This window comes from Giraffa tippelskirchi, chromosome 10 (assembly GCF_054371585.1).
Source record: "Giraffa tippelskirchi isolate mGirTip1 chromosome 10, T2T-mGirTip1v1.2.pri, whole genome shotgun sequence".
NCBI lineage: Eukaryota > Metazoa > Chordata > Mammalia > Artiodactyla > Giraffidae > Giraffa > Giraffa tippelskirchi.
The window spans coordinates 21,926,857-21,954,521 of record NC_137284.1 but is presented as its reverse complement, the minus strand read 5'-3'; the positions used below and the strand labels follow the sequence as shown (position 1 = coordinate 21,954,521).

Genomic DNA, 27,665 nt, shown 5'->3' with positions numbered 1-27,665 from the left:
GTAGGTGCTGCTGAGTGATGAACAGAAGATCAAGGTGGCAGTTTCTGGAGGAGGATCCAACCATCCATCCTCCTGTGGCTGCATCCATGCCCCGACACAGAGAGCACCAGGGACAAGCTAGGGGACTAGACACCGGGACAGAGAAGGTGACAGGACACAACTGCAGGGAGTGAGAAGGCCTAACAGAGAAGGGCCTGGAGATGGCCCCAGTGTAACCAGAGGGGCCTGGAGAGGGAGCGGGTCTGATTAGGGAAGGCTGGAGAGGGGGTCTGTCCTGAATGATGCTGAGATTGTGTCTGTGAACCAAACACACAGCCACAGGCTCAGCCTTCACGTGGGTGTCCTGCCATCAGTCCTGGAACTAACAGGCTGTCCTTATACCAAAGAATGACACACGGTTCTCAATATTCCATCTCTTAAGCATTTATTAGATCTGCTGTCTTCTGTGGACAGAGAACTCTCCAGGTCAGTGTCCTGCCCTTGAGGACTCACAGCCCTGTCTCCTGAGCAGACAGAGACGCAGCTCAGTACTTGTCAGGCAGGCCAGCAGGTCTGAAGTGGTTGGGGTCTTTGCCGCTCCGGCCCCATTCATTGGCAAACTGGTCGGCCTTCGAGTCCTTTCGTACCTGCTCCCTGGTCATACCCTTAAGCAGAGGGTCTGTGATTCCCTGAATAGTTTCTCTGGCGTTACTGGAAAGGAGGAAGGCAGGGAGGGGATTAATCCAGGACTATGAGCCACAGTCCCACCCTCCCCATCTCTCCTCTTTCCAAGGGATCAATGACCCTGAGAGGAGCCGAGGAAACAGGGGCTACAACCCTGAGGCTCCCTGGGCTCAGCCCACCTCAGCCCTGTGCTGGGTGAACAGCACCCATAGGGGGAGGGTGGAGAGTCACCTGTCCTACCAGCCTTGCTCTGCTCCTCAGCCTCTCAGCGCTCACACTGGGCACAGAGCAGGAGGGTGTTTAACAGTAGGAGGGCCCACAGCCCTACAAGAAAGTTCTCCAGGGCTTGGCCCCTCCAGGTTGTCCAAGGCAGCCAAGCTCTGCTCACCTATCCCCGCAACCCAGGGGCCCTGGTACCTGATCACTTTAGCAGCCCAGGCACCCCCTGGTCCCCTTTGGGCAGCGTCATAGTTTCCGCGGGCGTGGAAGTATTTGTCTGCACCTTTGTAGTTGGCTTCTTTCATGTCAGAGTAGGCTCTCCACATGTCTTTAGCCCCTGGGAAGAAAAGAAAGTGATGAGATGAATGTGATCGTGTTTTGGTGAAAGAGAGAAATAAGTAATTTCTCCCACTGATTCTAGGTCTCAGCCTTCGACTAAGCCCTTGGAAATTGTTATATTGGCTTGAAATGAATGTTTCCTTACTTCTCACTCACCTCCCTGGTCTGAAGCTGTGAGTATCACACTTGGTGCAAATTTTATGCTGTTTGATTTCATTCTAGGTCTGTTGGTACTTTGTTTCTGGAGGTGTGTGATGTGTGTGAAGAGAGGTCGATGCTCTTTCTCTAAGGGATGTTTGCTTATACAATGAACCTCCACCTGGAAAGATGCAGGAAAGGCTCTGACCAGAGCTTGAGAAGAAGGACGATACTGAGAAAGGCTGTGGATATAGGATACTCCCAGCCTGGTCAAGGGGAGAAATCCAGCCCTGGGGACTAACTCGGGCCTGAGTACATCTGAATACTCAGGGCATGTTTGCACATGGCAACCGTCAGAATTCAATCAGCAGGTGATAAAGGTGAGTTCCCTAAGAGGGCTTTGAAGAAACAGGGTAATCAGATGCAGAAAAAGGGCAACTGAATCACCAGCTCTAAAGTTCAGTGTCCTCTCCAGTAAAATGGAGGAGTAATGCCTCCCTCAGGGTGGTTATGCAGAAGAACTGGGGAAATACAGGTTGAGTTTATAGAACATTGTAGGTGCTTACTATACTACCACCCCTCTGGTCCTTAGATGAGTAGGGGAAAAAAAAAAAATAAAGGAACTAAAGTAAGATGAAGGTCAGGGAGGCATGGACAGAAAAATCAGCCTAGATAAAATAATATGGCAAAGGTTTAAAAGATTAGCTCATTAGGGAAAAGAGGAAAATATAATGTGGATTATAATCATAGTTTATGTAATATCTCTGTGAGATAACTTATCTTTATTTTAGGTATTAGCTATTTCTGTTGTTCAGAAAAATAGTTTTTTTGAGGGCTATGATATTCTTATTATAGCTATTCACTCTGAGTTACAGATTTAAATAGTTGCCTCTAGTCTAGAGTTGCTTAATAAGTACTTCCAAATGCACAACATATTTGTCCCTTGGGTGCAAAACCAGGTAGTGGTTCTCAATATTTATTGCACACAAAATCAAGTGGGGTGCTTAATAATGGACAGATTTGCAGAGAGCCCCAGGGACTGTGGTTCAGGGAAGGGACTGTGTGTGCATCCAGGCACCTGCATTCCACAAAGCCACCCAGACCAAGGGTGATTCTCATGCAAGTCATCCTAGAGGGCCCCTTGAACAACACTGACCCAAGAGATGAAAAGATATTTCTATCTGGGTCTGTGTGAATTTAGACAGAATTTAGAGCAAGTTCTTAAAACAATTATTCAGTAATTATCACAGAAAAATGATAACACCAAATAGTTTTGGGAAATAAATTACGGCCAGTTTGCTCTGTCTAGTCAGGTCTATGTCTCTTGTTGTAGGGTTCTCGCCAGGTCTCGGCCTCAGTAGTACCATCATCGAGGAAACTCATGGTGCCATTTACTGTGGGGAGGGGAACTCTACCGGGTTTCCTTCCAAAGGCACCAACGCCCATTCTCTGCCATTTGCTCAGATAAAGAGCAGGACGCGTGTTCACAGACCCCTCACCCTCCACACGTACTCTTGTCTGGGAGGCAGTGGAAGGGCCGAGGTTAACAGCAAGGTCTCAGGATGCTGGGTTCAATCCCGCTCTGCTGGAGGACGTTGGAACTTATCTTAATCTCTTGGGGCCGCAGCTTCTCTGATAAGGGGTAATGGTCCCTACATTGCAGGACTCAAGGATTAAACCCTGAGGAGGAAAACGAGTCGATTCCTGCTTGTAAAGCCCTTAGACAGTCCGGACTAGCTACTAAAAAATCAGGTATTTTAGTTATAAGTATTCCGCGGTTGCTCCCACTTCATGGCTACAGGAGACTTGGAAATGAGCCATCTCTAGTTGCCCGCGAGGGGGCAGCAGAGCCTTCCTGGTATTTTGGGAACATGCACCGCTCCCCCCCAACCCCAGATGTCTTCCTCACTCCTGCTGAAAGTTGGGGCCCAAACTTTAAATGACCTCGGGCTTGGGGATCCCCCAAAAGAGTGAAAAGCTGGCCAGAAAGCCTTGGGAAGTGCTACCATGAAATCTAAGCTCCTTTTCTGCCCACCTGTGGCCTTTGCCTTGTGGGGACGTGTCCTCTGCTAAGGTGAATTCTGGGAAAGCAGACACAGCCTCCCTTGGCCCATCCCTTGGTCCTTACCTTGACCAGCTTCCTTGAGGAATGATCCCCATCTCTGGCTGCTGACGCCCAGGATCAGGAAGCAGAAAATGATGCCCGTGGAAAGTTTCATCCTGCAACAGAGAGATGAGCAGACTCAACCAAGAATGATAGGGCTTGGGGCTGGGTTGTAATGTAGATACACTCTTACATTCCAAACATAAATCCCACTGAATTTTATCTTGATAGATAGATGATAGTTTGTAACACAGAGGATCCAGCTCTCATTTCCACTGAATCCTGGGAATCCTGGTGATTTCCTGCATGAAGGATTGCAACGTGCTTTTAGCATAAACCACTTTCCAGTCCAGTCATCCTCTATCAGCCGGAAACCCAGCTGCACTGCAGGTTTCCCAAAGCCATGAGCAGTGTGTTCATGCCGCCTCTCTGTGATGTGAGACGAGGTGAACAAGGCACAGGTGTCTGTGGACCGCGTGCTCACCTCATCACTGCCTTCACAGAAGAAGCAGACGAGGAGAGCCCTACTCCCTGAAGTGCTCATATCTGGTGGATTCTAATGGTCAGAATGAATAGTAGATTCAAGAAGGAAGCAGAGAGTTGGGCTGCAGCACAAGAATGCTGGTGAAGAGAAAGTCTCCGAAGAGGAAAAGTGTTGGAAAGTTCTAGCACCTCACCTTTGGCCGTGCCCTCCTGCTGAGGCTCCTGTTGAAGCTGAGCTGCCTGTGCTGCCTGCCTGGGAGACGGTCCGGTGCTTTATATACTGACACTCGGCCAGTGGAGCAAATGAGAAATGGGGTGGAAGCAAAAAAAAAACAAAGAAGGAAACAAATTTTGGGAAATCCCTCCTGACCAGAATGCAGCATTCAAAACAGCAGTGTTATTCTTCACTCACATCTAATTTTCCTAGATTGTGCAATCTGGAAACTTTCAGAATGTAGCATATTGGGCTTTTTCCTGGCCGTTTCTAGTCTCACTCCAGGTGAAAAATATGTTTTTCAACCCTCACTGTAATGTACTGATTTTGGCTGTGAAGTGTGTGTGTGCTTAGTTGCTCAGTTTTGTCCGACTCTTTGGGACCCCATGGACTGTAACCCACCAGGCTCCTCTCTCCATGGGATTCTCCAGGCAAGGATACCAGGCAAGAATACTGCGTTGCCTTCTCCAGGGGAGCTTCCTGACCCAGGGATTGAATCTGGGTCTCTTGCAATGCATGTGGATTCTTTATCATCTGAGCCACCTGGGAATTCCAAAGACTAACATTAGAAAGAGAGAGTTGAGTAAAGAATGTGAGCAACAGGGCAAATGGAACAGCAGAACGGATCCTTTATAAGGGACAGCTCAGGATGAAGCTGCGACATCAGGGTACAGCAGCAGGAAAGGAAGGAGATAAAACTCAGAAAAAGCAAACTTCCAATACACACAGGGGGTGGATTCGGCTCTGGAAAGGGAGTCTTCCAGATTCAAGGGTATTCATGATTAGGTGCTGTTGATGGTCATAACAGTAGGTTATACTGAGAGGTCATTGTAATCCAAGGAAGTTTGAACTACAGTGAGGAAATTTGCTATGATATCGTGCAGAAATGACACCATAAATATGAACAGGAAAAGGCCAGATATCTGTTAAATTACCAGGATAGAAGGTTCAGGAAGGATACAGAGAAAGCGATTTATCACAACAATGCTGGAGGTTATGATGTCAGAGAATAGCTGTAGCAATCAGAAAAGCAGGACTGAGCTTTATTTTGTGAATTCAGGAAGGTAATCTTGGGAGGAAATTTCATGCAGGTGCTCTCACAGGGATGGCGTCTCTGATGAATTCCTTGCCCCATCTCTGCCTCTTCATCCAAAAGGGAAATCTCAAAGGTCACTGGATTTCCCAGAGGAGAAGGGATGATGCATGTGTAATATGTCAGAGATGGTGGGGACCCAGAGGACATGGAACTGCTCTTCCTGACAGTGGGACCCTGGATTGGAGGCCCGAGGACAGCAGGAGGGCAAGTAAGGCCCAGCCCAGGAGCACCGCCTCAGGATTCTTGCCTGGAGTGCTCACAGGAGAGAAGGATGTGAGCCGTGCGTTGGAGACACAGGGAAGTGATCTCCAAGACAGATGCAAGCAAATCTCGGAGACATGCGAACTGAGACGTGGGGAGATGGTAAATTAGAGTCTGGAAGGACATGGGACTTGTGCTCAAGTAGTAATCCTGAGAAGAAAGAAGGTGAAGCATTTCCAATTTGTTACAAGACTCAGGGAAATATGAGCAGGGCGTTAGAAAGAAGAGCCTTGGCCCAGGAGGAAGAACACCAGGCGAGGATGACACGTGGGCTGGGAACCGTGGTCTTAGATTTGTTGTTGTTGCTGAGTCACTAAGTTCGTGTCCGACTCTTTAGCGACTCCATGGGCTGTAGCCCCTCAGGCTCCTCTGTCTGGGATTTTCCAGGGAAGAGTACTGGAGTGCGTGGATATTTCCTTCTCCAGGAGATCTTCCTGACCCAGGGATCGAACCCACGTCTCCTGCATTGCAGGCGGATTCCTTACCACTGAGCCACCTGAGAAGCCCTGTCTTAGATTAGAACTTCTCAGAAATAGGATGATGCCTCTTTCTGTGTCGGGGACGTATTTTATGTAATGAGGTGTAATGAGGTGAACATGTAGGGCAGATAACTGTCTAAAGGATTGCTCTGTCTGTTTGGTTTTTATCCAAGGCAAAGCTAAGCAATAGTTAAATATTCTCAACAGAACTTACACTCCTTGGGAAAGTTGGGGTTCCCTGAGGTCAGGGTAGTCTAGGTCCCTGAGCTGGCTTAGCTGACTTGGTCCCAGGAGTAGACATGGTGGGGAGAGGGGGTGTTGTCAACCATCTATAGTCATCGGCCCTGGACGTGCCCTGGGGCTGCTCCATAGAGGGGGGGCTGCGATGTCCACATCCCTTCTTCTACCTTCCTTGGGGCAGAAATCATGGGCCAGTGATCACATTCTTTTGCAACTCTTTGATTCTATTTGGAACCATTCAATACTGGAATTCCACTTCCCACTTTCTTGCATCATCCCAGTCATTTCTTATTTGATAGAATCATTAGAGACAAAGCAAGTACAATTTCTAGATGCCAAGACAAGCATTGCAAGTTCTCTTCCTTGTTACTTACGGCACTCTGTCTTTGGAAGGAACACTCAGTTCCTTGCAGGGCCATGCTTAGAACAATAGACGACAGTAGTGGTCAGCTCTTTTTACTTGTTTCTCCTGAAAAAGAAAACTGTCCTGTTATGGTGATTTCAGAGTCTTCAGGCCTTAAAGGGATTTCCCAGGAGTCTTCCATGAGAAGCTGTGTCCTGGTTTGCAGAGATGGTCTCTGTTGGTGCCTCTTGTCTCAGATTAATAGTTAATAGTGAGTGACAATTAGCAAATTGTTTTATTTTTGAAAGAGACCTGGTTTATAGAATATATTAGAAGGTACCCCTCCCCTAATAGCCATGTATGATAAGACTACTGAGAGGTTTAAGAGACCTTCATTTTCTGCTATAATTAAGTGGAAGAGAAGAACACCAAAGCTTTGCAACCAAAACCCAAAACCCCACAGGATACCCTGATCATGAATAACACTTGGGGCCTAGGTCCCAAAGTTGATGATAGAGAGAAACCTCCTGTATTTGTTGCAGCTGCAGGAGAAGAGGGGATAGTCTCTCCTCACACTGACAGCGCTTCTTTCACCAGCAGTTGGGAGGATGTGTAGTTTCTCTAAAGCCAAACCTGGAATTCTACTACATAGCCCCGAGCGAGAGAGAGAGAGAGAGAGAGAGAGAGAGAGAGACAGGCCTGTGAAGTTCACAGTTTACCAAAGGAAAAGCAACACAGCTTTAGGACTAGAAAGGTGGCCTCCCTCCTCTTCATCCTTCAGTTCACCAGGGAGATTGAAAGAAAATAGCACTGAAGGAGTTATTAATGCTGTGTACATTGTTGATTATTTGGTTGCACTTTTTTTTCCTCTAAAAAAAAAAAAAATGACACGTGAGGGTTGGAATTCACACATCAGAAGAAGGAAACATACTACACAGCTGCTTGGAGCTTCCTGAGGATCTCTATGTTTATCTGGTAGAGGGCAGCAGACCTGATTCTGAGGTGACCTGCTAGGAGGGGGTCATCTCTGCTTTGGGGGGCTCCTCACTCTGCCCCTGGCCCAAGAGTGTAGGAAAACAGCCTCCACTGACTGCTGGTGTCATAAGGAAAGACCGACTTCCTAGAATCGCACACAAATCTGACGCCCGTCACTCCAAATCTGGAAACAACCGTCTAAGAGACCAGACCCACCACGTTTCTCCTCTCAGCCAACTGCTGGCGACTCACACCTAGGACAACGCCTGCATTCCACGCCTGTACACCCAGTGACTTCTGGCAGAGGCCACAACAGTCAACACCAACAACAGCTACAACACAGCACAACATGAAACCCTTTGTAATGACTCTAGTATCTCTCAGCATAAAAGGTCTTCAGCAGCATTATTCTGAGCTGGTTAAAACCAGTTCACAGAGGTAGACTCTCCACACAGACCCAAGTGAGTCAGATTAATCTGAATTCTTCTTTCCTGGTTCAAAGTTAAACTTAATATGGAGCCTCAGATCTCCATTTAATCAACTCACGGTGGCACATAATTTGCTAATTTAGATGAAGGAACAGCCTTTATTTATTTATTATTTTTTGGTGCAAAGAAACATATTTGTCTTTAGGAAGTTAGTTAAGTATTAAATAAGCGAAAGTGGCTGTCGCAGATCTCTTCTCCCCAGTACCCCTACTAAGGCCAGTGGTTTTCCAGGAGAGTCTGCTAAAATCTCAGGGAATAGTTAATAGCATGCTACACAAGTACACCCACGGCTGATTCATGTGAATGTGTGGCAAAAACCACCACAATATTGGAAAGTAATTAACCTCCAATTAAAATAAAAAACCAGAAAAAAAACAAGTTGGTGTAGAAAACTAATCAAGAGTAGAGACGTACAGCTCATTTTAAAGAAGCAGAGTAACTTGATTCTAAAGTAAGAGATGGGCAATACAAGAAAACAATAGTCCCATTTCACCTCTAAAGGTGCAAACAATTCAAACAGAGCATAGTGTTACCAAACTAAATATGAGCATTAAAAATTCCTCATAACTGAGTGAGGTCTCCTCTTGGAATGCAAGAATTGGTCAACATTATGATTATAATTAATGTAATTCACCACATTATTAGCCTAAAGGAGAAAAACAGTATTATCTTGTTTGATCAAAAAAGAGTTTGATAAAGCTGAAGTTATGTTTCTTTTAAAAAATCCTTTAAGATAGAGTCACAGATGTAAGGAAAAAATCTTGTAGTTACCAAGGGATAAAGCAGGGGGTGAGGAGGAATAAATTGGGAGACTGGGATTGACAAACGCATAATACCATATATAAAATAGATAATTAATAAGGACCTGCTGTATAGCAGGGGGAACTCTTCTCAATACAGTGATCTATATGTGGAAAGAATGTAAAAAATAGTGGATATATATCTTGTTGATACACTTTGCTGTATAGCAGAAACTAACAAGCATTATAAATCAACAATAAGAATTTTTTAAAAGAGAAAAAATGTTTTAGAAAATTACATTTCAAAGGGAACTTTCTTAATTTTATAAAAGTAAGATGAAATAAAATTAAAATTAAATTAATTTAATAAAATTAACATGTTTTATAATGGAAAATTTTTTAAAAAAATTTAAATTAATTTATTTATTATAGTTGGGGGCTAATTACTTTACAATATTGTAGTGGGTTTTGCCATACATTGACATGAATCAGCCGTGGGTTTACATGCGTTCCCCTTCCTGGACCCCCCACCCACCTCCCTCCCCATCCCATCCCTCTGGGTCATCCCATTGCCCCAGCCCTGAGCATTTGTCTCATGCATCGAACATGGAATGGTGTTCTGTTTCACATATGATAATATACATGTTTCAATGCTATTCTCTCAGATTGTCCCACCCTCACCTTCTCCCAAAGAGTCCAAAAGACTGTTCTATGCATCTGTGTCTCTTTTTCTGTCTCGCATATAGGGTTATCGTTACCATCTTTCTAAATTCCATATATATGCATTAGTATACTATATTGGTGTTTTTCTTTCTGGGTTACTTCACTCTGTATAGCCCATCACTTGAAGGATCAGGAATGAGCAAAGAATGCTCACTCTCACCACTATTGTCTAACACAGTTCTGGAAGCCCTGACCGATGCCATAGTAAATAGAAGGAAGAGATATAAGAATAGGACAGGCAGAGATAAAACTGTCATCATATGTATACCTATGGCTGATTCATGTTGAGGTTTGACAGAAAGCAACAAAATTCTGTAAAGCAATTATCTTTCAATTAAAAAATAGATAAATTTTTTAAAAGTGTAAAAAAAATTTTCATTAGTATAATCATAAACTTCCAAGCCACACAATCAACAGATTACTACAATTAATCGGGAAATTTAATAAGATGGCTCACATTTGATCCAAAAACCAACAGGTTTTTCCATAGTAGAAATACCCAAATAGAAAACATGACTAAAAATAATAAACTATTCATAGTAACAGCAAAACTATAAAATTCCTAGCAATTACTTTCACCAGTAATTCACAGAACTGCAATGAAGAAGGTGTCAGACCTCTAACAAACACCATAAAATATGATTCAAACATGGAGAGAAGTTTCTAGCTCACTGATGGGATGACTTAACATTAGGATGTTGATTCGACCCCAGGTTAATTCACACATTTAATACTGAAAATTTCAGCTGAGTTTTTCTGAAACATAAGATGATTACTTCAAAATTCATATAGAGAAATGAAAGTCCATGCATAGAAAAGTCAGCCTCAAAAAAGGAGAGTATTAACAAGAGGGACTTACCATACCAGGCATTAAGATAAACAGCAAAATACAGTAATAAAATTAGTATTTGCTCAACTAAAGACATATTGACCAATGGGACAGAATAGAGAGTGCAGAGCTAGGGCCACATGTATAATATATGATCAAGAAGACATCACAAATCATTGAAGATAGGATGGTTTAATAGTTTTGGAAAGAGAAAAATAAAGATGGGCCCTTACCTAACAGGGCTTTCCTGATGGCTCAGATGGTAAAGAATCTGCCTGCAATGCAGGAGACCCAGGTTTGATCCCTGGGTTGGGAAGATTCCCTGGAGAAGGGAATGGCAACCCACTCCAGTATTCTTGCCTAGAAAATTAGGTCCTTACCTAATACACATACACAAGTCAACTCTAGAAGTATTAAATACATAAATGTGAAGATAAACTATAAAGTTAATAATAATTTGAAAGAATATATTTGTGATCTAGAGATGTTATAGAAATTCTTAGATTTCAAAGGCACAAACCCCAAATCAGGAAGTGGTGAATTTGATTACATCAACAATAAGAATATAGTTGTAGATAGAGAATGGGAAAAGATATCTAAAATATGGCAAGGGATTAATATTTCAAAAATACAAGGAACTTCTATGAGTCAATAAGGAAAGGATGGCAGACCCAATAGGAAAATGGATGAAGTGTTAGAAAAAAAATAGTTTACAGACAACATGCAATGAGAAATATGCTCACAAAGAGACGCACAAATCATTAGTAACCAGAGAAATAAACCAACAAGCGGTCATGTTGTCAGTGTCAGATCAATACAAATGATATCTGTGTTGTGCCATGTATTTCACAGGAGGGACAGAGCAGGTGTGCATACCCTTAGTTTCCCAGTCAAGTGTCAGTCTGCTGTCCAGGAGGGCAGCCCAGCTCACACACCCTACAGCAATGGTGAGGATTTCCCTGGCTCTGTGCTCTTGCCTTGGCCTGAACCAGCTTTCCACTTTTCCAGGCTAAGAGCTTCCATCAGAAAAGAATTTTGCTTCAAAGACATAAATTAATATCTAAATTATAAATAAAATATTAGAGGGTTGCTGTCACAGGACATAGTGACTATCTCTGATGTGTCTTTCGTTGTTGTCATTAAAAAAAAAACTCCTTTGTTGATACAGGTTTTATTCTTCTATTTGCTGTTCTTATAGCTGCAGGAGAGATGGAATATTTTCTATTTCTTACCTTGGGGAAAATTCTTTTTCCAGAGATTAGTAGATCATATAGTTTACCAGGCCAAGTGCTCGAACCACACTGTTTAACTCTGAAAGAGATTCAGTCCTGAGAGAAAAAGAAATTACATGGAAAAGAAAAGCTAAGAATAGGTTTAATAATAAATGGAATATAGAACATGAAAATTACTGATGTCCTTTCCCTATTATTTTCCATTATGAATTTTTACTTGTGACTCTGACACCTTTATCAATTTTTATCTTATCATAATCTTTATTAATTCATGTGCATTATTTATGTGCGTATATATGTTTGCACATTTAGTGCTATTGTGGGGTGTGCGTGTAGAGAGAAAGGAATATATAGGTCAACTACAGTGTAAATGGACAGTTGCTGTTTTTCCTTATCTCATCCCAATGAGGACAGGAAGTAAGTTGTTGGTTTTCTTTATAACCATACTCAGTGCCTAGGAAAAACCTCTACACAGCCAGGCTTGATGAATCTCACTGAATGAACATCTTCAGTGAGGAAACTTGAACAATTTAAAATAAGTATAAAGACAAAAATAAAAGCAATACTAATTTCCTGAGCCTGGATGAGAGGGGGAGGGGCAGGAAGAACCTCTGTAGAAACTTTATGTTTTCAGTCTATTATCTAAGTAGATGTAGACATATGAACACATAAACGAAACAGGGTGGTATAATACTATCATTTTATGTTCTGCTTTTTCACTTCACAGCTTACCATGATAATGTTTGCATGTTACTACCCTTACCTGTCACAGTGAAAGCTGAAATTCAGATCTAGTCTGTGAGGATGGAGCCTTGGGATTCTTAGCCTCAGATCACAGAGCTCACACTGCGTGTTTTGGCACATAAATAAATATACGATATATTTTAATTCAGTTCTCTTAAATACTGATTAGCTTAATCATAACTCTCCAGTGGAATGTTCCTCACGTGAGAGCACTGGTCTTGTCTGTCTCAGATACCCAGGACCTGGCCCAGCTCCTGCCGTGTCCTGGGGGAGCATGAAGTGGGAGCTGAAGAGTCAACAGAAGGATGAAGGAGTTCTGTCCGCATCTTTACTGGAAGGGTGAAGGGAGGTTTTTTCAGATGCCACGTGAGACTATTTTGGAGAGTCCTAAGTCCACCCTGCAGAGAGTAAAGGAAGGTCTCAGTGCACTGGCTCCTGCCAGGTCAGATGGTTCAGGAACGAGGCACTCTGGCCAGCCCGAGTTCTTGTCCATTTGCCCAATTCTTTCAGGAAACATACGAGTGAGTCACTCACAGGAGAGTTTGCAAACATGTTTTACACAGTGTGGTTTGACAGGACTCCAATGGTAATAAATATGTGTGTAAACTGAACACACTGTTCTCAGAGAAGACCGGGCTCTTTCCCATAATTACAGATTCCAAAAAGTGAACCTGGGAAACTAGAGAATTGTGCAAGAGCTCCCTTGGCACCCAGGTGTGAAAACAGGCTTTTGAGTGCTGCTTCTTTTCCATCACCCACAGCTGAGGACAGTGGCTCTGAGTACCCCATCCCCTAGAGAGGGCATCCAGGAAGCAGCGCCAGACGTGGTAAGCTCCCAAAGCTGAGGAAGAGGCAGCAGCGTTGGCCTCCACAGTCAACCCCCGCCTTCCCCCCACCATCCCACCTCTGGTCCACGTAGGAGATGCCCGAGGAGAGGGAGGGGAGATGGCAGGGTTGTCAGTCTCCTGGGGAGTACGGTATTTGTGGAGGCAGGTGATTTCTGGAAATTGATTCAGGGTGCCAAGAAGAAAACAAGAATGCCTGTTCATCTCTCAGCCGGGTGCGTGCTCACTGCAGACACTACCAGCTCATTCTGATGCCCCTCTCCAAGCAGAAGGGAGTGTGGTAAGGAGTTCTTAAGAGAGCTGACATGTGCAGGAGCTGTGTTCTGGAGGTTTCTAAAGATGGAGCGCTCATGCCAATATAATTGCAAAGGTAGTGGTGGAGTGTGACTAGGAAGGAGATGGGGTGAGCCTTTTACATCTGCCATCTCTGCAAGAAGAGAAGAGGACCCTGGTCATTCTGGGGGGGTCCACTGGAATCCGCTGGAAAGACCAGTGAGGTTATAGAAAAGGCAGTGCTGGGCCAGGTGAGGTGACACTTCAGTAGGTCATTGTTCTAGGGTTAATTTTGTGTATACTTTTCTTTTTGTTTACACACAAGAGTGATGTAAGATTAAAATCTATGTCTACATTAAAAGAACTCTCCTAGTAAGTGTAAAATAAACATACAAAGTGATAAGAAAATGTTGTGTCTGAACATTATGCCTGAATCTAAATGGTAACATCTTTTTTCTTGATGGTGTATAAATATTAATGCATCTTTCAATCTAGAGGTCCTATAGTCAGAGACATGCAGTGTGACCCTTCTCCCTTCCTCTAGTCTCACAGAATATTCTCTGTTAACTTGCCCCTCTGATAGTCAACAAAATACTTTGGAAATTCAAAATATTCTTTCCTTTCTCCCAAGGCTTCTCTTCAGCTACTACAGTGACTAATAGTTTATTTGCATATGGGGTTTCTAATTTTTATTTCTATGAATGTGAAAAGCATTGCTAGAGAAAATTAAATATTTTATATCATGAAGTAAAATTATATCATTTTGACTGATATCTTAGAATGAGATTGGTACAGATTTAGCAGTCACCTCAGTGTGAGCCATTACCACATTTGGCAGATCCAAACCACATCTATACTTTGTACAACTCCCAACCCCCCTCACAGTTCTGACCACTTCTGAACAATACCTCTTCTCAGACTACATTCATTCATTTCACCAGATATTCATAAAGCAACGACTATCTGTGAAGCACTGTGACAGGCACTGTGGATACAAGGATGACACACAGGAGGAGAGACATGCCTTTGGCTTTGGGTTTCCTACCTACTTGCTCTAAAGACAGACAAGAAAATGGGCAGACACCCTGGAGTGTAACGAGTCCCAGGGAGAGTCACCTGCAATAAGAGCAGCTACAAACGGCTTCTCACAAGTTCCATGTGCTCCTCTCACATGTGCCGCTTCCCAACCCTAGGATCTTCACCTTGGTCTCTTTCTCAGAGCCAGAGAGGTTTCTGCTCCCCTGGGGGTCCACCATCCCTTGTGGGCTTGATCCTCTGCCTCCTGCTTCCCCTGGCTCTACTGTTCCTTCTTCATCTCAGCCTCTCCCTCTTCCTTAGCTCCTTCCTGTTTCTTAAAGCTAGTCTGGCTTTCTTGGAAAGAAAACTTTTTACTAATAAACAATACATGAATTCAATTATTCATTTATTAATTTCCAATAAGCACTCGTTGAAATTCCATTCTGTGCCAGGACTGGATATTCAGATATAAACAAGAAAGAAATGGTCACTTCTCTCACTGATTATATAATAAAAGGGAGGAATATGGACCAAAGCAAAATAAAAAAAAATTCGGAAGAATAAACCAGAAATTTAGTACAAGAAACCCACATATGGAAATTGGCAAAAAGCACAGAATAACCAGAGTAGATCAGCCAGGATGATCAAGAAGGCCTCTCCCAAGAAAGAGTGATCTCAGGAGAGACAGGTGAGAAACACCCAGTCATGTGAAGAGCAAGCAGAAGAGTATTCTGAGCAGAGAAAATGTCATATGCAAAGGTCCTGTGCCAAATAAAAGCTTGGCTTGTTGGTGAGATGGAAGGACAGGGAGCCTGGGAGGGTGTGGCGTGAGATGATGCTGGAGGGTGGCCAGGGACAGCTCACGCTGGATTACATTCTGAGGGAAATGGGGACCCATGGAAGAATTTTAAGCAGGGAAGAGACATGATCTGATTTGTTTGCTAGACTGAGAGGTAGAGTAAATACATGCTCTGTTTTACCCAGGCAGTTTCAGTTTATTCCTGCCATCCATGTATAATCATCAGTAATGCCCTTTTCCTCAGTAGAAAGTGACTTGGTTTAGATGAAAAATGATACAGTCAACTTAAGCAGAGTGGGAAGCCACGAAGATGGGGACACTGGTTAGACAGCTGTTGCAGGAACCCAGGTGAGAAATGATGTGTCCAGGAGCACGGAGATGCATATGACAGCAGGCTGATGGACTAGAGATGAATTTTGGAAGTTGAATCACAGGACTTGTTAGTGGACTGGATGTGGGGTAAAGGGAAGGGAAGCATCAAGGACATTCCTCAATTTCTGGACTGAGGAACAGTGGGAATAATCGGATCATTTACTTAAATGGAGGGGCCTGAGTGTGAAGAATTCCAGTGGGGGAGATGGGAGCTCCCTTTGGGACACATTGAGTGTGAAATCTCTGGAAGTCATCTGATCAGAGATGTCTAGAGGCCAATCAGTTATATAAGCACGGAGCTCGGAAATGAGGTTCTCAGGAGGAGAGATAATTTTCAGAGCCATCAACAGAGAGATACTGTTTACTTCCAGACAGGACGGAGAGGACAACTGTGCTGAGCATGGCTCAGAGTCCTCCTGATACAGGAAGAGAAACATGTCAATTGTCTTGGCACCTTGGAGGTCACTGGTGACCAGAGCTGTTTTGCTGAGTGGTGGGGACAGAGATCAGGCTGGTGTGCGTCAGAAGTGAGGAAGCAGAACGTGCAGGTGGGCAGACTCTCAAGTTTGACGATAAAGAGAAAGAGGAAAAGGTGCAAGAGTGAAGAGTGACATGGATTGAAGTCTGGGTTTTCAATGTGGGAATTTATTAAGGAAGTAGATACTGAGGGTAAGGACTCTGCGAGGCACTGTTCACATGAGGAGAACAAGCTGTGGTGTGTCTGTAACCAGTCAGGCATCTCTTGAGCACAAGGGCTCTCATGCTGGAGATCCGTGGAGGAGAGAGTCCCCACTTCTGTTCCGTGCATGAGCACATCCCTGTTCTCCTGGAGTCAGACACACTGGCCTGCAATCCTGGCTGCTCACCTACCTCAGGTGTGACCTGGAGCAAGATCCAGATCGCTTACCTCCAAGCCTCATTTCTTCAACTGAGAACTGCAAAGCCTTTGTGGTAAATCAAATAAAGCATGTAGAGTTAGAACATTTGCAATGAAAGAAAATGGCGACCTCTATAATTACTATCCCTCAGCTTCCCACACCCCAGCAGAGTTTGGATCGCCATCGGTCTGTGCTGAGGAGGCTCCTCTTAAATTGCATTGGAAATGTGTATCTTCATAGCTGACATTCACTCAAGAGGTGAATATAGTATTTTGTTTGATCCAAAAGTAGTGAGGATAAAGGTAAGGGAAACTCATCTGAGAATGATTTCTTAGATAAAATGAGCTGAAATTAATTAACAGCTGAGTCAGGGGTTGGTTCTGGTGTTGATGAGAAATAATTAGAGTCAAAGATGCAGTTTCCAGGACAGGTGTCATGAGACTGGGCTTCCTAAAGCAAATGTGCCTTCTTGATTTGGGAAGAGATCTCTGGGGATAAGGCCTGGAGTGAGGTGGGGTCAGGATGCCACCGGCTGGGCAGTGGAGAGTCTGGACACAGAGAGGCCTGAAGCAGCAACACAATGACTGGGGAGGAAGAAGTGGGCAGTGGGGCTGCCCAGGCTTGTGCCAGAGTCAGGCTCCCAGCCACTGAGGAGCCCAGCGTGATGGCCAGTGCTCTCTCAGCTCAGGCTTACTCAGGAGGGGAAACGGGTCCTGAGAGTACCGGGGCTCAACGGGGTCATGTGAGCACAGGGCAGGGGTACAGGTGACCGGACATTCCTGGGACCCTACAGTCACAGGCCCACCCTCCACAGAGCTTTAACCTTCCATATGGTGCAGGAGGCCTTTCTCCCCAGAGTCTGACTTGAAGACTCCAGTTTCCATCAACATGTTCAGTTCCACAAACATTTATTGGGCACCTCTGGGTACGTGTCTCAGTTCCTGGGGTGACAAAACTCAGTGACACTATTTCCCTGTTTTTGGCGCAGTGATGTGTGACTCATAGCTTAGTCCCAAGAGAATTCTACAGAATTCTACAGTCCTACCTTCTAGGACAGTGTCCCTTGACCCCACACAGAGAGCACTGAGGACAAGCTAGGGGACTAGACCTGGGACACAGAAGGTGACAGGACACAACTGCAGGGAGTGAGAAGGCCTGACAGACAAGGGCCTGGAAATGGCCCCAGTGTAACAGAGGGGCCTGGAGAGGGAGTGGGTCTGATTAGGGGAAGGCTGGAGAGGGGGTCTGTCCTGAATGACGCTAAGATTGTGTCTGTGAACCAAACACACAGCCACAGGCTCAGCCTTCACATGGGTGTCTTGCCATCAGTCCTGGAACTAACAGGCTGTCCTTATACCAAAGAATGACACACGGTTCTCAATATTCTATCTCTTAAGCATTTATTAGATCTGCTGTCTTCTGTGGAGAGAGAACTCTCTAGGTCAGTGTCCCTGCCCTTGAGGACTCACAGCCCTGTCTCCTGAGCAGAGAGAGAGGCAGCTCAGTACTTGTCAGGCAGGCCAGCAGGTCTGAAGTGGTTGGGGTCTTTGCCGCTCCGGCCCCATTTACTGGCAGACTGGTCGGCCTCAGAGTCCTCTAGTACCTGCTCCCTGGTCATACCCTTTAACAGAGGGTCTATGATTCTCTCAATATTTTCTTTGGTATCACTGGAAAGGAGGAGGGCAGGGAGGGGATTAATCCAGGACTATGAGCCACAGCCCCACCCTCCCCATCTCTCCTCTTTCCAAGGGATCAATGACTCTGAGAGGAGCCAAGGAAACAGGGGCTACAACCCTGTGGTCCCCAGGCACTACCACCTCAGCCCTGCAAGTCCCCTGATGTTGGGTAAACAGCAACCCATAGGGGGAGGGTGGAGAGTCGCCTGTCTCACCAGCCTTGCTCTGCTCTTCAGCCACTCAGACCTCACACTGGGCACAGAGCAGGAGGTGTTTAATAGTAGAAGGGCCCACAGCCCTACAGGAAAGTTCTCCAGGGCTTGGCCCCTCCAGGTTGTCCAAGGCAGCCGAGCTCTGCTCCCCCATCCGTGCATCCCCAGAGGCCCTGGTACCTGATCACTTCAGCAGCCCAGACACCCCCTGGTCCCCTTTGGGCAGCGTCATAGTTTCCGCGGGCGTGGAAGTATTTGTCTGCATCTTTGTAGTTGGCTTCTCTCATGTCAGAGTAGGCTCTCCACATGTCTTTAGCCCCTGGAAAGCAAAGCACGTGGAGTAAGGATTACCAGGTGGAGAGAAAACTGTGACACAGCTTACAGAAGAATCAAGGGAGGAAAAATATTCTACTGACTCAGTTTCAGCCTGTGGTCATAGCACTACAGATGCTGTAAGGTGAGAAGAGCGTTCCTTATGCCCAGTTGCCTGCTCCTGGTACCGGAATGAGAGTCATTGGGGTGGGGTGAGGTGGGGGAGGGGCTACAGCTGTGGGACATGTTTGTCTGACCCCTGTGATGCTTTCTCTGTGCTGCATCTCAATGAGGGCTCTATCTGATCCGTTTAAGGGCAGAGGGAGTTATAGGACAGGATTCCTCAACAGCATTCTATTGAAATTTGAGACCAGGTACATTGTTGTTGTTCAGGGCTGTCCTGGATATTATAACATGTCTAGCAGCATCCTTGACCTCTCAAACTATTCCCCAGTATGACAACCGAAAATGCACCCAAACATCACCAAATATCCCCACAACAAATATCCTCACACAACTTTGCCCTGGGTCCAGAACCACTGTTGCAGAGGAAGCTGCATATGATAAGCTCTGGGGCACGTGGGTGAGCGAGGAGGTGACATGCGAGACAGATTCTGAGAAAGCGGCAGACATACAGCTCCTCTGCTCTGATGCCTAAGAAATGTATTCCTGCCTCAGGAAAGGATCAGTTGTGACTTGATTCCCCTGCGTGTTAGGTGAGTGAACGGAATCCTGAGAACTTTCTAGTGGACGGTACTGATGATGTGGGCTGCTTGAAGAAGTGGGTCTTTTCCTCAGCCTGGCTGCACTTTCCAATAATCTGGGGAGATACTGAAAATCCCCTGAGGCCTCACAGCCCAGGCCAATCACCTTCCCGTCTCTGGGCTAGTCTCAGGCAGCAATAGTTTTCATGGCTCCCCAGGTGACTCCAAACTGCAGCCAAGATTGATCAGCCCCCGGCTTTAGGAAGTGGTGCTGGGAGAAGGCTGCTCGGTGAGAGCCTTGGCCTCAAGGGCAGCGGGGTTCCCACCTCTGTCCTGCCTCCTGCTGACGGGCACTCAGTCCCTGGGCGACGGACTCGGCTGCTCTAAGCCTCGGTTTTCTCCCCTTCAGGTGGAGGAAGATGCCCCCTCACGGAGGTGTTCTGCAGGTAAGTAGGTGACCAACTGTCCCAGCTTGACCAGAACTGCCCCTGTCTTCCTGGAAATGCCCCAGTCAGTGCTGCTAGTGTCCTGGAAAACTCCCCAGCCCTGGGCAGAGCAGGAGAGTGGGTCCCTCTAAACTGCACATTAACAGCTGAGTTCCTTCTGGAGGCTTGAAATTTGTTATTAGGTTTCCACACACACACACACACACACACACACACTTTGTATTAATTAGTTAAAAGGCTAGAAAAAGATAGGAAGCAGACTAAAGCGGGGACAGTGTCACTGAGTATAGGAAGCACAAGCAAGGTGCTCGGAAGGTCTCTGAATTTTCCAACTAGGAAATGGAAGGACGAGAGGAAGGGAGGGAGGGAGGAGTAGGGGTGGAGGGACAGGAGAGGAGAACATGGATCGCTTTCACCCTACTTCATGCAATTGGTCTGAGGGAAATTTCATTCGATTTCAGACTTTTTGTGTCTTCCACTCAAACTGCTATTTCAGCTGGAAATGATGCTCGTTCTTTCTCTAGTACCTGATGGACATAAATCCTGTGCTTTCCAATCTGTCTGAAAAAAGCACCTGTCATATTTTACCACATAGGGCAATACCTCCTAGGACAACAGCTCCAACTCTCAGGGGTGTTTAGGGTGAAGCCTAGAGGCCCAAGGATACCATCGCCCCTCTATCGGCCTTACCTTCATAAGCCTCACCAAGGAAGAAATACCACTGGCTGTGGACTCCCAGCACCAAGGAGCAGAGAATGAGGCCTGTGAAGAGCTTCATTGTGCTGAAAGGAAAGGAGAGGGTCAGGGAGACACGGACAAGCCTTGCACTCTTATCTGCTTTGGGGTTTGTATGTCAAGGAGAGACTGGGTGTTCATTTCCACTGGACTCTCAGTGGTCCTACTAGGAAACACTGCAGTAGGACCTCACTCACAGCCTCAAGCCCTCAATTCTGAACCCACCGACCTTGAACCCAAGGCTCTCTAAGAGGTCACCCAGATGGCTTTGGTGGAAGAAGAGGACAGTTGGGTCCAAGCTGTGTCTTACTAAAGCAGCCTGTCATTAATCTAAAAGCATTTCCCATGCACCACTCGGCCAGCACTGACCGCATATAGGAGAAATAGAAATCAGAAAAATTATGTTTTAAAGTAAAAGTTTTCAAAGAAATGGCTCCTTGAAGTGGTTCCTCACCTGATCCCCAGTGGAGCAGAGCGGGTGGTCGCTGCCTGCTGCGGAGAGGTGGCTGTATTTATATTGAGCCATCCCTGGTGGGGTCATAGGGTGAGGAGAACAGCTGGTCTGGTGCCCGGGAAGAGTCCCTGCAGGTCATTTCTCCTACATATCTGCAAAGGGTGACTTACCGGACACTGATGTCTGTCCTCATCCATAGGTCATTTCCCTGGTTGTGCAACCCTGAGGAAATGAGGGAGGCCTGATCTGCCTGGTGGCCACTATCGGGAAGACCGCTGTCCTGTCAGCAGTGGAGGGACTGAGGCAGGGCCACCTGGGCTGTGTGGTGCTCCAGGATGGCGGCCTCCAGGCTGCTGGAAGGTATGTGGTTAGGGATAACTCCTCCAGCCTGGACTTTGCTTTCCTGGTCATTTCCTCAGGGTGGTCCTTGCTAGAAAGTAAATCCTTTGAGTTCATGTCCGAAGCCCTTGAGCTTCAAAACCGACAGACCAGCCCCAGGGAACCTCATGGGTGCCCTGAGCTTCTTCCACTGCTCCGTGCGCCTGTGCTGAGCTGTCAGTTCCAGGGCACAGAAAGCCCTCTCAGTCTCTCGGCCATGTGTTTCATAACGGTCAACACTTTCTAATGATTATTGAAAAAGAAGTATAATAAAATAAGAGAACCTTTTGATAAAGGCTTGATAAAGGTTAAGTCAATAATCTATAGCAGCAGTTGTCACAAACCTGAGGATCTCTTATGAGTCTTTCAGGGGGAGTCTATGATATCAGAACTATTTTCACAGTAATATTCTTTTCCTTTTTCAGTCTCATTTTTTCATGAATGTATTGGGTGTGAAAGGTTTATTGATACAGTTTTAGATTTCTGCATTCAACTGACCTTTAAGAAACTACCACTTGTCAAGTTTTGGTATCATAGCAAAGAATAGCCTGAATTATCTTAAAACCCTGTTAAAATGCTCTGCCCTTTTCCGTCTATGTTTCTGTGTAAGGTTGAATTTTTTCACCTTACTTGGGTTCATACTTCAACCCAAATAATGTATTATGACAGATCAAGTTCAGGGTCAGATGTGAGAACCCAACTATCTTTGATTAAGTCAGATATTTAAAAATTTTTTTAAATGTAAACTTACTATATTTGTTATTATTATTTTTTTGTTTTAGAAAGAGATTATTTTCATTAAAATATATTATTTATGTTAACATAATGGATTTATTATTATCTATATTGATTTGGCCATTTATTAGACACAATGCAAAGAGTTTTTCATAAATTAACTCAGTCATCATAAAACTTCATAACAGCATGCATGATAAATTATTGTGTTTCAATATTCTTAAACATTTTTTTCATTCTGGTGTGATAAATCCTGATAGAGTCTCCATAAATAAAAGTTCTTTGAGGTCCTCAATAATTTTTAAGAGTGTGATGGGACCCTGAGGCCAAACAGTTTGAGAATCGTTGCTCTACAGCAAATATTATGTGTAAAAAAGAAACCTCAGGTGCATTCTCAAGAAGGCCAAGGATAAGACATGGATTCCTCTTCAGATCAACTAGTTTCGCATTCTCCTGGAGGACCTGCCCACTGCTAAGACAAGAAACAGAAGGAGGGTAAGAAATGGAAGAGAAGAAATGAAACCATCATTATTTCAAGATGATACGACCTTTTACATAGAAAATCCATCAGAATAAAATGGACAGAGGAGGCTGGTGGGCTCTAGTCCATGGGGTTGCAAAGACTTGAACATGACTGAGCACGTGTGCACAACAAAGCCTTTAAGAGAATTCAGTGAGATTGCCATGTTTCACATAAAAAAATCACTTGTATTTCTCTACACTAATTTTTAACAGCTAAAAAATACAACACAAAATAACATTAAAGCATTAACTATCTAGGGAAAAAGGTTTAAAAATACACGAATATTTACAGAACAAATTTAAGTTTGTTAAGGGATAAAAAGTGAGGATGTGGGAATGTCATGTTCATGGAGAGGATGTTAGTAAAGATGTCAATTCTCCTTGGATTAATTTATAAATTCAGTTCAATGCTAATCAAAAATTCTCAGTGGAATTTTTTTAGGAACCCAACAGATTTATTCTCTATGGATGAATGAAGAGCCATGAATAATGATATCAATTAAAAAATAAGAGCCAAAAGGGGACATGCTCTAGTCTCTGAGTTGCATGAGCTTGAGATTTACCCCAAGTGGGGAGACAACTCTGAATACTGTGTCTGTGTCTTTAGGTCAGAGGGCATCCCTGGGGCTGTGAGAACTGAGAGCTGTTCGCAGTACCAGTTATGTTCAAAACAGGCATCAGGGAAGGGGATCCACACAGCTTTAAAGATCCTTCTCACCCCAGGTCTGGATGAAATAATCTCACATCAAGTAACGGGTGCCCATGGAGCAGTGTGTGTACCATCCTCTGCCTCACCATCCTATGGGGAATGTTAAAATGATGTTGGGCCACACCTGGGGATGATTCACAAGAGATGGGACAGAGAAGGTGAGGACCCAGTGGACATCCTCTCTCATCCTCCCTGCACCAGTGGAAGCAGCATGGCCAGTGCTCTGTGGGGTCCAGGAACAGGTTTGTTACTTGAGGTGGGGAGCAGGCTGGGGAAAGAGGAGTGTGAATAGTGAATGGAACACACTAGGGAGTGAAAATTTCCCTGGGATGGATACAAGCAGGTGGTGGAGGACTTAGAGAGTGTACTGTCTGGGTTGTGATTGTGGAGTGGCAGGCTGGGGGCAAAAAGGTGTAAAAGTTGAGAAAAGAGGAGGCACTTGTACTTGACTGATGAGAACTCTAGAACATAGTAGAACCTGCCATGGAGAGGCCACTAGGTTCTTGACCAATCTGCAGAGGAGGAAGAATGGACTGCTGGGTTGACTGAGACTGGAGACAGTTAGGTCAAGGAAGCAAGATTCCAGGGATTTATAACATGACAAAGCAAGCCAGGCAAGGCTCCAACATCCACTGGCAAGGGCCGCATGCAGCCTGGCTCATTTGACAGCAGCAGGAGGCCCGAGTCACTCCAAGGGTGCCTCAGAAGTTGTGTTAATTGCAATATTCTGTTCTGTATCTGTGTTTTTGATGCTTTCACATCCTGGGGACTCCCTGCCCCTGGAGGGACTGCTTCTTCCAGAGGTAGCCAATTCTTAGAGATCAGTAAAGTAATCTGTGATAGTAAACTAACCTGTGAGTGAGCCTTTTCTATGGAAACTAACCAAGTCAGTCATACCTCAACCACCTCCTCTAAGGGGCTCTCACACTCTGGGCCTCTATCCACCTGCCCTAATTGCTCTAGAGCCAGAAACTAGACAACTAGGAACCAGCCCCTATGCTAAGAGCCAGCTGGAGGTGTTCAAACTAGCTAACCCTAAACCTGCTCACCCTGTTTCATTTTCTTTCCACAGAACCACAATAAAGGCATTTGCTCATGTTTTCCCCCACTCTCTCTGTCCCCTGACTTCTGGGTGCTTTCTTGTGTGGTCACCCTCTTCCCACCTGGGGTGGTGAGCCCCCTTCTTCAGGGATCTGTAACAAACTCTTTTTCTGATCTGTTGGCCTTACCATACCCAAATATTCATTGGAAGGACTGATGCTGAAGCTGAAGCTCCAATACTTTGGCCACTTGATGTGAAGAGCCAACTCATTAGAAAAGATCCTGATGCTGGGAAAGGTTGAAGTTAGGAGGGAAGGGGATGACAGAGGACAAGATAGTTGGATGGCATCACTGACTCAATGGACATGAGTTTGAGCAAACTCCGGGAGATGGTGAAGGACAGGGAAGCCTGGCATGCTGGAGTCCGTGGGGTTGCAAAGAGTCAGACATGACTGAATAACAATAAACCATACCTGAATAATAATAATAATAAAACCTATGTTTTAAAACAAAAAACTTACTGTTACAAGTATTTCAAGCAGGAAAAAGAGTCAAAATGTTGAAAATAGGAAAAAAAAGAAAAGAAATAACAACAAAAAACCCTGCACACATCATCAGTGGGAAGGGAAACCTCTTGAGTCAACCAGCCAGGAATCCTGGTTGAGAGAGGGTGAGGTGTTAGCCCTGAGGCCTTAAAGGAAGTCAGGTCTCACTGGAGATGGGATGGGGTTAGGGTGAAGGTCTGAGCAAACACAAAGTATTTCCTTGCCTCATTGATGATTCCCTGTCTGTCTGAGGACTCCCACAGGGTTAGAGCTGGGGAAAGGGACAGTCCTCGGGGAAGTTGGGAACCAAATTTGGCAGATGCTGTAGCCAACTGGACCACAGGAAGCCCTGGGCTGTTTTTCCTTAATCTTGAGACCTTCTCACTTGTCCAAATGCTGCCGATTCCAGGTCTTTCTCAAGTGTACATGTCCTGGAGGTGGGCACCTCTGTGTGCCAAGAAGGGCAGGTATGCCAAGCAGAAGCTCACGTCATCTTTCTTTGAGTGGCGCCTGTCTCAGCTTCTCTTCCGACCTGGAGTTAGGTCCCCTTGCTGTGAGTTTCCCATCCTTGGGAGCAACTGTTGGCTTTTTTGAACACTTTCAGCTGACTCTTGGCATAGAGGCTGTTTCTTGGTATAGGAGCCTGGAGCTCCTGAATCAGGCTGGGGGGTTCGGAAAAGTGGGGGCTCTACTTTGGGCAGTGTGCCCATCTAGCAAGTCTACTGAGCATGCACTACTCGGGATATGGAAAGACACTTTGTGCAAGAGAGATGTGAGTCCCTGTTTAGGCTGGGAATCAACTTAGTTCAAAGTAAATTGGATGGCCAATTGCTTGGAACTGGATGTACTTTTTTGTTTATTGAACCACTGTGTTGTAAATCATGTTTTTCAGAAGAAAGATTAAGGGAAACCAGGGAGTTCCAGGATGTTCAGGACACAGGGAGCTAAACAAGCACTCTGTGTTTTGCTAATTAATGAGATTGAGGCAGATTCTTCCAGTAAATGTAAAAGTTTGACTTTGTTCAATCATAAGCAGTATATGTCACGTTAGATTTTCCTGCCAATGAATATAGAAGGGAAAGGAGTCTCTTTTTGAAATAGCATTTTATTGTTCATCTAGAATTAAAACTTTTTCTATCTTATAAAATTGAAAAACATACTTAATAATCTAGATATTTGAAGAGACTAGCAAGTACAGAAGGTTTAATATGATTCATAAGATGTACTTAGCGTTAAACATTTGAAATTTAAATTAAAAATAAGATGAATTATTGGGACTTAAAAAATTTCCCCTCTCATCACTTACGTGTGAAATCTAAAATATGACACAAATGAATTTATTTACAAAATATAAATAGACTCACAGATATAGAAAAGAAACCTGGTTACCAAAGGAGAAAGGGGGTGGGGGGAAGGGATAAATTAGGAGTTCGGGATTAGCAGATACACACTACTATATTTTGGGTTTCCCTGTTGGCTCGGTGGTAAGGAATTTGCCTGCCAATGCAGGTGATGTGGGTTCGATCCCTGGGTCAGGAAGATCCCCTGGAGAAGGAAATGGCAACCCACTCCAGAATAATTGCTTGGGGAGTCCCATGGATGGAGGATCCTGGCGGTGTATAGTCCACGAGGTAGCAAAGAGTTGGACATAACTTAGTGAATAAACAACAACAACTACTACTATATATAAAATTAACAACAAGGTCCTACTGTATAGCACAGGGAACCATATTCAATATCCCATAAAAAACCGTAATGGAAAAGAATACAAAAAAAAATGTATATATATATGCACACAAATATATACATATATGTATATAACTGAATCATGTTGCTGTATACCAGAAATTAATGCAATATTGTAAATCAACTCTACTTCACTAAAAACAATAACAAAATTTCCCCTCATGAAATGAGTTCTTTGTCTCACCAACACTGCACAATTCCATGAGAGATTTGGGGTTTTGAACTGTCGGTAACTCAGTACTCCTTTTTGCAAGTGTTTAAAAAGAAAGAAAATAAAGTATCTTAAAACACAATCAGAGCCTTTTTTGTACATTGTATGTTGAGAGACAGCACCAGTTGCTGACTCTTATCGTGGCCTATTGCTGACGGTGGGCTGGTGACATAATCCCAGGATGCTCCTCAATACATGTTCTTTATCTTGATCCGTTCCATCAGTTAGAGTCCAGGAGGCTTCAGAAGAGCAATAACCTCAGCCAGCAGCAGCCTTTGGGGGAAGAGACTCAGAATTAAGTACAGACAGTTTCGAATGGGAAGTTCCTGGTGCCTGGAAAAGGCAGATTCTATGCTAGTAGGAACATGTTCTCTCTTCATGAGAGTGTGTGGGCTTGGCAAGAAGGGATGTACACCAAACAGAATTAGGAGTCCATATCCTTAATTAAGTTGGTGATCTTTTTATATGTATAATGGTGAACTTGCTAAGTAGAAGAAACAGGAAGAAAATAATTTCCCCCATCTTCCCTACTGCAGTAATGGAGAGCCTGCTGGCTGGAGGAAATAAAGGGGCAGGAAACCTCTGACAGCTGAGCTATTTCTCATTTTATGAATTTTAAGGCAGACAGGATGGGAATGAGTAATGAAGTTAGCATCTGAGGACTGTTGTTCCTTGAGAGGAGATAATCTGATGAGGATTAGTGACACCTTGCCTTCTCTTTTCTTTCACTATACTTTTTGTACAT

General features: G+C 44.6%; 2 protein-coding genes across 4 annotated transcripts; both read right to left on the bottom strand.

Moving 5' to 3' along the window:
* Positions 1 to 401: 401 nt before the first annotated feature.
* On the bottom strand, positions 402 to 12,607 carry LOC145523408 (serum amyloid A-3 protein). Of its 2 annotated transcripts, XM_081533643.1 has the most exons (6): positions 12,330 to 12,607; positions 11,567 to 11,662; positions 4,141 to 6,705; positions 3,488 to 3,579; positions 1,081 to 1,219; positions 402 to 690 (listed from the first exon to the last, which is right to left on the bottom strand). In XM_081533643.1, exons 4-6 carry the CDS (start codon positions 3,576 to 3,578, stop codon positions 525 to 527), a joined length of 396 nt encoding a protein of 131 aa, XP_081389769.1. In that variant the 5' UTR covers position 3,579; positions 4,141 to 6,705; positions 11,567 to 11,662; positions 12,330 to 12,607; the 3' UTR covers positions 402 to 524. The 2 variants fall into 2 exon arrangements, with proteins under 2 accessions (XP_081389769.1, XP_081389770.1); XM_081533644.1 differs by lacking the exons at positions 11,567 to 11,662; positions 12,330 to 12,607 and having other exon boundaries at positions 402 to 681; positions 4,141 to 4,219.
* A 5,388-nt stretch (positions 12,608 to 17,995) lies between these two features.
* On the bottom strand, positions 17,996 to 20,622 carry LOC145523409 (serum amyloid A protein-like). Of its 2 annotated transcripts, none has more exons than XM_081533645.1 (3): positions 20,535 to 20,622; positions 18,563 to 18,701; positions 17,996 to 18,161 (listed from the first exon to the last, which is right to left on the bottom strand). In XM_081533645.1, exons 1-3 carry the CDS (start codon positions 20,620 to 20,622, stop codon positions 17,996 to 17,998), a joined length of 393 nt encoding a protein of 130 aa, XP_081389771.1. The 2 variants fall into 2 exon arrangements, with proteins under 2 accessions (XP_081389771.1, XP_081389772.1); XM_081533646.1 differs by having other exon boundaries at positions 17,996 to 18,047.
* Positions 20,623 to 27,665: the final 7,043 nt, after the last annotated feature.

Bases quoted from the DNA above. Each gene is read 5' to 3' on its own strand.
- LOC145523408 (XM_081533643.1), bottom strand. From the start codon at position 3,578: ATGAAACTTTCCACGGGCATCATTTTCTGCTTCCTGATCCTGGGCGTC. The intron at 1,220-3,487 runs GTAAGGACCAAG...TTTTCTTCCCAG, and splicing joins CCTCAAGGAAGCTGGTCAAG to GGGCTAAAGACATGTGGAGA. The intron at 691-1,080 runs GTACCAGGGCCC...CCTCCTTTCCAG, and splicing joins TGGGCTGCTAAAGTGATCAG to TAACGCCAGAGAAACTATTC.
- LOC145523409 (XM_081533645.1), bottom strand. From the start codon at position 20,622: ATGAAGCTCTTCACAGGCCTCATTCTCTGCTCCTTGGTGCTGGGAGTC. The intron at 18,702-20,534 runs GTAAGGCCGATA...TTTGCTTTCCAG, and splicing joins CCTTGGTGAGGCTTATGAAG to GGGCTAAAGACATGTGGAGA. The intron at 18,162-18,562 runs GTACCAGGGCCT...CCTCCTTTCCAG, and splicing joins TGGGCTGCTGAAGTGATCAG to TGATACCAAAGAAAATATTG.